Below are 9,901 nucleotides of genomic sequence, written 5' to 3'. Positions count from 1 at the left end.
TGATTGTGTGTGTGTGTTGAATTTTGTGACTGCCGCACGGCACAGAGTCCGTGAACATTACCCTTGGTAAATACATGATTGTCCATACTTCCTTCGTTGAATGGCCCTGCTTGGGCCAATACACTTCCCTGAGCACCCCAGTGTGGCTATATACCAAATAAGGTTTGAATCAGGATATGCAAATACATATCTGCACCAGGATATAAGCACGCGCAGGATAGTCACATCATACTAGATAATTAATTCGATCTCGGATATCAACATGAGTCTTAAGACTAATGCTAGTCTGGTGGTTCTAACAGCCATTTTGGCTGTATTTCTTCCAACATTCTTCGAGGCCCCTCCTGCAGTAATCACGGACGGGTTTGTTGCACCTGGATTCGAAGACGTCTTGAAGACTTTTAGGTAAGTAGGCCTCATTATTCTTCCCTCGGTAATGTTGACGTCTTCCTATTCCGATATTTCTTGCCCTCATTTATAATTACATCTCTCTTTCAGTTGTAAGCATTATCTGTTTGAAATGACTGTCAAAACTGTATGTCTCCATGCAGAGAAAACTTTGAATCCGGACGCGATTCTCTGTACGGTGGATCGGCCTTCTCGGCTTACTACAACGGCAAAAAGGTTGTCGACTTGTGGGGAGGCTACGCAGACGCAGACATCGGACAACAATGGCGTCAAGATACCATGTCGATTTTCTACTCAACTACGAAAGGTATTACAGATACCGAAGAGAAACAGATGTAGAATCATGCCCGCCTGTATATCCAGGCGTTTTGTCAGGAGCACTAACCCTCTGCTGACTATAATACATCTGAAAGGAACGCTTTTTGTTTAATGGTTAAAGGAAACCAAAGCCCAAAATTAATATGAATGTGGATTGAAGGAAAGCAGCAATGAGAACATATCAGTGACAGTTTGAGAAAATTGGACAATCGATTCTAAAATTTTGATTTGTTTTTTATTTTGGCGCCGTCATCGCTAGGTAAGGAGACTACTAAACTTCATGATGTCATTATGCACAATATAAAGAAATAAAAGAAAATTCAACATATCTTCGCTTTTCTAGCAAAATGGAAGAGCACTTGACTTACATCTCTCAGAAAGCAGAGAGAATAATATAACTATTAAGATTTTTTTTTTTTTATTCATTAATAAGTGGATGAAATGTGAACTTTTCATGAAAAGTTATCTTCTTATCCAGCAATGACGGCACTGTGCAGAACTTTAAGAATCCGTAACTTTTGAATCGATTGTCCGATTTTCCCCTAAAATTTTATGGATGTGCACTTTGCTGCTTTCATTCAATGTTTACATTTCGGCTTTGATTTATTTTTTACAATCACGATTGATGTTAATGACGTTAGGACCTCTTAAATTACATCTGTAAACATGACACAATAGCCATCTGTCTGCTAATCGATTCAGGAAATATATTTCCCCCACCTCCTTCCCCCCCCCTTCCCTATTTCTCTCTCTCTCTCTCCGATCTTGCCAGGTATTCCACAGGAGTGCTAAGAAAATGAGTAAAAGTAAGTGACTTTCCTTCCATTGACCCTACCACGTTATTGATTGATTGGTATAGGTTTTTAGGTCGCATGCATACAAATTCAGACATTTGCAATCCGCTAGAAAGAAACGTGAATTTCTATAGGCCTTTCATCTTGTGCCACTGATTTCACTATAGGAATAGCAGCGATCTGCTTTGCCTTGCTGGTCGACAGAGGGCAGCTCAACTACGACAAAGCCGTGGCTCACTATTGGCCAGAGTTTGCTCAAAAGGGCAAGGAGAATATCACCGTGAGAGAGCTTCTCGAACACAAGGTATCATCTCTTAGATACTCGAGTATTCACATTACACTGCACAAACATCGTTGTTACATTTAACACCATGAGTGTTAAATTTAACACTGGTCAAGTGTCAATAGAGCAGGACCACGCCCACAGGTGTAGAAAGCATGTTGTGGTGAGATACACTAGGTTTGCGGTTCACCATGTGTAGTCCTAAGAAGGACTGTTGGAATGACAGGAGAAGGAAGAAAGAAAGGTCGGATAAGAGGTCAGAAATTGAGTGAGAATATTCTTTCTGAAGTGTGTGAAGTCCTGAAAAGGACTGTGAACCAAGGAGATAGAAGAGCTTAGGAAAGGACTCAACGTTTCGGACAGTTGACTGTTGACAGTTGACTCATGAGGACGGATAGTCAACTGTTTAATTATTCTCTTCTCTTCTCTTCTTCTGAGTACTGTAAATTGCCTTTCATCGGCGTAAATACACATCGACTATCAGGACTATCTAGTGTTTAGTACCAGTCATGATGATAATAAAAAAATGATGGACATGTGTAATATTCGGGTTGTATGCTCATGATTTCTACTTTTCAATTTTCAATTCAATCATAGTTTATTTCCAATCAACGAAAATCAAAACATAGTACAAAGTATACATGTCTTGAAATGATATTGTTCAAACATTTGCAAAAGATTCATGTAGTTTACGAGATAAATTATATAACAACATATATATGTATATACAATAATTAAGAGGAATAATGCATATACTTCGTGGGCGTGCGGAAAATAAATTCGATTATGGAAAATAGTGATCCACTAAAAAGCAAAGCTTGTGGGACGTGGATCGCTATAGATAAGTAATGAGTAAACAGTATATTATTCAAGTTTTTTTTATAGCTATTGTATTTAATATGGATTATTTAAGTCATTTGTAGAGATATACATGTAGTTATTTTGAGATACGCAGGTCGGGACAAAAATAACTTTGTAATATGAATATTGTTAAAACACTAAAAGATCGGTGCTTACGTCAATGAAGGGCAATTTCTCAAACAGTTGCAATAAAAACAACTCGATATTAGCATTCATTAATCTTAATGCAACAAGGATCATTCTCTAGACAAGTTTAATGCCCTGAATATAAATATGAAGACATGCTCGAGAAAGGTAAAATCTCGATATAGCTTATGAGGTAAGAGGGTAAAAAAAATACTATTTTATGACGATTACATTTGCCATAGTCTGGTCTGCCCGTGACGGCCCCGCCGGGACTCAGCTACGAGCTCATGTCTGACGTGCCAAAAGCTGGCGAACTAATGGCGGCGAGCGAACCCTTATGGAAACCTGACGGTAAAACTCACGGCTACCACACCATAACCTACGGCCCTCTGACTAACGAGCTTCTGCGACGAGTAGACCCAAAACACAGGACACTGGGGAAGTTCTTTGCTGAAGAAATAGCAGAACCATTTGGTAACTATATAGGATGTATACAACTTCTATCACTTTTTGTAATCACAAAATTACTATCTAATATAATTTTGTAATGCATCTCATAGCCTCTACCCCATATTCCTATACATAGCTGGGACTCAAAGTTGTTGTGTGTTTTTTTTTTAATCTAATTCGATTCAATTCAGTTCAATCCAAATCAAATGACTTTATTTCAATGTAAAGTAATACAAGGTTATAATGATTTACAGCAGAGACTCCATGGCCGGGGACTACTAAAATTTATGCCGGGCCACCAAATTCTTTTTATAAAGTTACTTTTTGTTGTTCCTATCATCCAGCTAAGAATCGAAATGGATTGGCATGTTCCTTTTATTTCTGGCTACCAGTATTTCACATTTAAAGATTCTATTGGCCAGAGTGTTAAGCTCTGCTATAACATATTGTAACGAACGTGTAATCCTCTTTTGTCTTGTGACACGTTGCTGTGACTAACCTGACATGGGCGGCGAGTTAACTCAGTCGGTATAGCGCGTCTGCCTCACGATCCAAAGGACCCCGGGTCGATTCCCATTGTGTGTTATCATACCGTCCCGTCTAGTAAGAGGCAAAACACCCTGTCCCTCGGATAGGACGTAAAAATGGAGGTCCTGTGGGTGAGAGTCACAACTCATGCACGTAAAAGATCCCGCTTCATTTATTCATCGCAAAAAAAACAGGGTGTTTAACCCAGTAGAGTGGTCCCGCCTTATACATCCAACTGGACCCCATGCCAGGAAGACCAGTTATTGCAGCTGAATATGGGCGATCCAGCTATCTCCTCATATGGAAATGAAACGGACGAACGAACTAACTTGGTTCATGTATCATAATCATACATCTCTGTTCGATGGTTTTAATGACAGGGAATGTCATTAGCTTGTAAGGTTTATATTAATATTTCTCTCCAAAAGATAACGGCAAGATCACTATTCTAACCAAGTGTCAAAGAAGTATGAGAAATTAACAAATCTGATACGGGCAACGCTTTATGGATAGAATATTCACTCTTGAATAAAAGTACAGATCATAGGCAGTGCTATTAAAAAGAGAAACTCCAGATTACTACTTTGCACCGATACGTCAAACTAATCTCGCAGCATATTCCGCCAATCTAAACAGGGAAACGGAATGATCTAAATGATCATATCTTCTCTCTAAAACAACACAGAAAAAAAGGTTGGAAGGTTGAGTTACTGTTTATGTCTTCAAAGTCTCATTTCACAAGTCCCAAACTTTTTTTCCACTTTATCCTCTTGTTCCAGTTATCCATTTTTTTTTAATTCTTTATCATTCTGTTTTATGATTTTCTATAAAGGCCTAGAATTTTACATAGGACTCCCACTGGAAAAGTATTACCGTACAGCAAGGATCCCAGGCCAGGGCAACCTATTATTGTCGACATTGCGAGGTTTGACGAGCGCCACCAATCGACAGGTGCTGTTACACATGCTGACTACTGACGTCTTCATGAGATCAGTTGAGGACGGCGGGATGGGTTCGGTAAGTGCTCCTTCCTTCACAGATAAGAGGGAAGAGAGAGAAGGGGGTATCCCACGAAACCAACACCCACGAGTCATCAAGCGCACAGGTTGGACATTGAAAAAAAAAAGTACATGGAGTTACAGCCCACGATTCATAGTAATGATACACGTTGTATTGTCTTCTTTATACAAGGTAGCTTCAGTGTTGCCACTGCTCTATACCAGAAGGCCCTGCTGTTATTATCAGGCCTACACCAGCGTTGCCAGGTACCAATTTATAAACATGGATTGAGAGGGACATGGTGGGTAAAAACATCTTGTCAAAGACGTAGGCACTGGGTGGGAACTCATGTCCTCCACTGCGCCCCCGTGAACTCGAAATTTACCCATGAGCTCGACGCGACCAAATAAGGCACACTAGTCCGACATTAGCCAAACCAAGCCAACGAGTTCCACACGACGCAAAATCAGGCTCACAAGACCGACACTATACAAACATAATAATTTATGATCAGTGTCGAACTCGTGGTCCTTATTTGCCTTGTGTCAGCTCGTGGGCTGTATGACTGGTGGACTGTATGAATCGTAGGTGCAGAACTCATGACGTGCACCCGTATCCGTATATTTGGTGCGGTGGGAGCAAGGTGATTCTGAGAAATTGACCCAAGCATTATTGGCATTCAGCAGATGAGCCAATAAATATGAAATAATTATATCAGTGAAGATCGAGGAAAATTTGTCGATTCGTTCGAAAATGCATACGGAGCCATATCGCTAGATGAGGAGATTAAAACAATTTGTATATCACAGTCATAGACAGTGACGGAATGATACAAAGGTAGGAAAAAGGAAATGTCACAAAACTGCCTTGTATTACCAATTGTATTACGCATTACATCGACTAGTTGCTGACATAATGTGCTTTAAGAGTAAGAACATTTCACCAACTTTATGATGAGTCAAGTGCCCTTTCCATGTATGCTAATTTATTGTGCAGAATAACTTCAAACGCAGTGAGCCAATGAATGCTTTTAAAGTCTTTTTGCAATTCACACCAGCATGGGTGTCGTGGGAAGGATAATGATACTATCATCATTACATTCTGTAAGGTGTAATTTACGACTTCCACCCTTGTGTTCCTTGCTCAGCAGGCAGAAAATTAAGTCGACATAATTATAAGTCACCCGTTGCGTAAGGATATTGCAATGAAAGAATATCAATCCCATGTCACCAGTATACACGCCAAACAGAGAAGGACTGTTCCTTCGATTCCATGGTATCTGCTTTAGGAATTTCGTCAAGAGGTGTTGTTGTTGTTGTTCTTGTTGTTATTGTTGTTTGCTTTTTGCTCGTTGTTGTTTTTACTAAGTTCGTCATCTTTACCATACAATAACCTCGTGAACAGAGTGTTTTGTGTTGAAATTCACTAGAAGTTCCATTTCTTATAATATTACCGATATAAACAAATCTGGCAACATGGGAATGAGGTTTTCTGATCTCAGATTTGCTTGGATGATAGAGCCATAAACGAAAATGCCCTCATCTAAATGTCGGGAAAGGCTTAATAAACGTATTAGCCCGAATTCACGAAGGACGTGGTACAATCTTGTCCATGGTTAAACCATGGACAAAGACCATGGAGCGACAAGTGTCGCATGGAATATTTCGTTACGAAATCAGTCATTTCGTCGACGAAATCATTTTTTTTTTTTTTGGTAACGAAATGACAACATTTCGTAACGACATGGATATTTCGTCGACGAAATGACTGATTTCGTAACGAAATATTCAGTGCGACACTTGGAGCCCTAGGGTCTTTGTTCATGGTTAAACCATGGACAAGATTGTAGTACCAGCTTCGTGAATTCGGGCCATTGTGCACCTATTGTGTCTCGTGCGCTTTACTAGGATTTCATGAAGTTTTTCATTTGTCCAGGAAGACTGAAGGATTAAACGACCCTTACAAACTCCTGGTGGAGATACCGTCGGCGAGTGGAATAGGAATGGCTGAATCCGTTGCTAAGGTAATTTTCTCTTCATGTGTCTGCTCTCAGTGATTCCAGCACTCTGGAACACTCATCTTCAATGAGGTTACGTTCCATATCTCATATAGATACTCTATGGAAAAACCGAAGCGTTCATTAGTATCTAGACTATTCCCTGAATATTTTGCTTTTATTATCATTTTTCCACTTCTCAAACACAATTGATACAATTGATAGCACAAAAGACAAAACACAACTTCGTAATCAAGAGAAAATACAATTAATTTTTACAAACATGAAACTCTATCAAAAAACGATTAAGCTTGTGTTAGGTCCCGAGATGAAAATTTTGAAGTCGTCTCAAACGAACAACATGATAACGAATACGTTGAAAGGAAGGAGAGGAACGTACAAGAGAGAAAAAAAAAAGCAAAAAAGCTGGAAAGAATTAAAAACCAGAAAAACAAACAATCAACGAGAATACATTAGAATATACAGTACCAGGATTATCACCTGTAATACGCTTACAAAGATTCCTCGTCACCCAAGCAATAACGGGACTTTCCAATTATGTTCCGGGTTCTTTTCTCTCCCTTTTTTCTTCATCAGCTGTATGGCATCCTAGCAATGGGTGGTACTGACCCTCAAACCAACAAGACCCTCTTCTCGAGACAAACTGCACACGATCTGATGAAAGACAGACAACCTACTTTAGACAGAACTCTGGGAATACCAATGGCTTATAATCTGGGATTCGCTCTTCTTCAAATGGAGGTACAGTACGAGAGTTCGTCCACCGCTAATAGAAGAGGTGGACCAATATTGAAGTTATTGCTTTGTGGACCTATGAATGGAACAAAGATCACATCCTCAATTATCTTGAAGTTAATGTTTGGGGAGTGAGCTCAAGAAATCACGGGATCATGTAGAGCATACACTAAGCAAAGAGAAGACCTCATGATAAGTAAGATACTAGTAGTCTGATATCATTGCAGTGTGGCGGATCCAGATATAAAAAGACCAAAATTGGGGGGGGGGGTGCGTCCCCCCCCCCCCCATTGATTTTGTATAGGTGCACCTTCTTTACGGAATACCTGGAGCCACCCATGCATTGTGTGGTACACGTCAAATGAAAAAAAAAAATCTTGCATTATAACGTCATTCTTCAATATTAATTTCTGGCTACCAGAAATACGACGTCTATCACAATCATTTCTTTTATCTTTTCCTTTCTTTACAATCGCATTTTGGAAAACCTTTGCACACATAGGAGACTATGCTTTAACAATATTAGAATTGGATCCGCACAATCAGTTTCATTAGGAGCACAACAGAAGTTCCAATGCTGATGATTGAGTAACACATGTACATGTATCGCTTGTTTGGTGGGTACTTAGCTATTTAAGTAGTGTGTGCATAATCAGGTTATGAAACAATATTATTGTCACACAAGCTTTTTCCTTTTTTCGGGTGGGGGGGGGGAGGAACATATAAATCAATCTAAGTGTTTCGGGATACAAAAAAAATCTTAAACGCTCTTAACGTCTTCTTCATGCAATAGGCCCAACCTTTCTGCACGCCTTAAACTGTCAAATCAAATCAACTTTATAATCTTTCAAATCTTTTAGTAACTCCCTGGAGGAAGAAGTGCTTTTAAAATGATCGGTTGTCTTATTGATTATCAGTTTGCGTTACACGATGGTGTGATGATAATTATGATTATAATGATAATAATAATAAATAGTAACAATAATCATACTGTGGTTATTATCATTATTATTATTATCAATAAGATCTTCTTTATGTATCTACCAGGGTATAGTGTAAACTTTACTTTGGCAGAAAATCCATTCTGAAACATAATCGGTAGCTGAAAGCCCAATGACCGCAGATCTATCTCGCTGATGGATGTAATACGTCTTCAAAAAGGAATGCAGGTGTAATGATCAATGTGGGTGTAAAAAAAAATGGTATATGTCTAATGATGATGTAGGTCTAATAATGAACATAAGTCTAATCCGATGACTGTTGGACTAGTAACAAGATCAATTTATCTCCTGCAGAAAACATTGATTATAAGGTTCTCAATCTTTTCTTGATTTTTGCTTATTTGCTTTCCTCCTATAAAGCAACAATTCATTTTGATTGAGTACTGATTGTGGATGAAAATCATTGTGAGAATACAGTTAGTGGTCGGAAGGTAAGAATAGAAATAGCCTTATCCCATTTGATTTTATAATTGATGAGTCTCTCTCTATCTCTCTACTTCATGTCCTTTCATCACTGTTCAGGAGGGTGTTATGTACGGACATGCCGGTGCAGGTGGCCAAATGGGGTTCGCCGACCCCGTGAATAAACTTGGATTTGCCTTCGTTAGCTCCTCCCAGTCACCGTTTGTCTTTCCCCACCACGCACCCCGGACCAAAGCTCTCCTGGCTTCGCTCTATACCTGTGTGAAGAATCAACCAACGACATGATTTTGTGCCTGCTAATATTATGATTGAAATTGATACCTGAAATAGGAAATGTTTTGTATTATTTCGTTTACAAGTGTACAGAGAAGAATGATCAAAGTATGACAATTATGGGGGGGGGGGGGGGGGCAAGGTGTATCTGTAGCTTAATTTCGCAGCTGGTGTATCTTTGTGACAAAAACATTATCATTTAATGGGAAAAGCCAAAAACACAGAATTTTAAGATCGTTAGAGTTAATTGGTTTATAAAGACTGCAGTATTCCTAGAGAAGCGAAACATTACACTAGGACGCGAACCGCGCAGAATTTTGAGCACGTAGTATACAAGTTTGGCTATGAGTTAGTATTATGGAGCCGTGACCAATAATGCATTTCCATAACCGATACGAGACATGTGTTATGAATGAATAACAAAGACTGCAATTTAGTATAATAGTGTGCAGCGTGTTTGTTTGTTTGTTTTTTTTTTTTTTTATTGTAATATTCACTCAAGCATAGACCTTCCACATTTGACTTCCACGATTCCACCTTCCACGATGACTCAAGCAACCCGGCAATACACGTATGTGTGTGCCGAAACGACCCGTCTCATGTTCATACTCCGTTGATAATTGACCCCGTGTCAATGGCGGTGGCTTTGTAGCCGTCTCCCCGGTGTTGAAGGGTATTGTACCTG

The 9,901-nt window shown here is 39.3% G+C and overlaps 1 protein-coding gene across 1 annotated transcript; it reads left to right on the top strand.

Annotated features, from left to right (window-relative positions):
• The first annotated feature begins 262 nt into the window (after positions 1 to 262).
• On the top strand, positions 263 to 9,323 carry LOC140239293 (beta-lactamase domain-containing protein 2-like). Its single transcript, XM_072319170.1, has 8 exons — positions 263 to 405; positions 552 to 715; positions 1,688 to 1,824; positions 3,033 to 3,264; positions 4,601 to 4,785; positions 6,707 to 6,790; positions 7,361 to 7,525; positions 9,043 to 9,323. The coding sequence occupies exons 1-8, from the start codon at positions 263 to 265 to the stop codon at positions 9,226 to 9,228; spliced, it is 1,296 nt and encodes a 431-aa protein (XP_072175271.1). The 3' UTR covers positions 9,229 to 9,323.
• The last annotated feature ends 578 nt before the right edge of the window (positions 9,324 to 9,901 follow it).

This window comes from Diadema setosum, chromosome 15 (genome assembly GCF_964275005.1).
Source record: "Diadema setosum chromosome 15, eeDiaSeto1, whole genome shotgun sequence".
Classification (NCBI taxonomy): domain Eukaryota; kingdom Metazoa; phylum Echinodermata; class Echinoidea; order Diadematoida; family Diadematidae; genus Diadema; species Diadema setosum.
The sequence above is the reverse complement of the archived record's forward strand: the minus strand, read 5'-3'. Positions and strand labels throughout refer to the sequence as shown.

Excerpts from the sequence above, each read along its gene's own strand:
- LOC140239293 (XM_072319170.1), top strand. The coding sequence starts at position 263 with ATGAGTCTTAAGACTAATGCTAGTCTGGTGGTTCTAACAGCCATTTTG. Across the intron at positions 716-1,687 it reads TTTCTACTCAACTACGAAAG|GAATAGCAGCGATCTGCTTT; the intron begins GTATTACAGATA and ends ATTTCACTATAG. Across the intron at positions 3,265-4,600 it reads AGAAATAGCAGAACCATTTG|GCCTAGAATTTTACATAGGA; the intron begins GTAACTATATAG and ends TTTTCTATAAAG.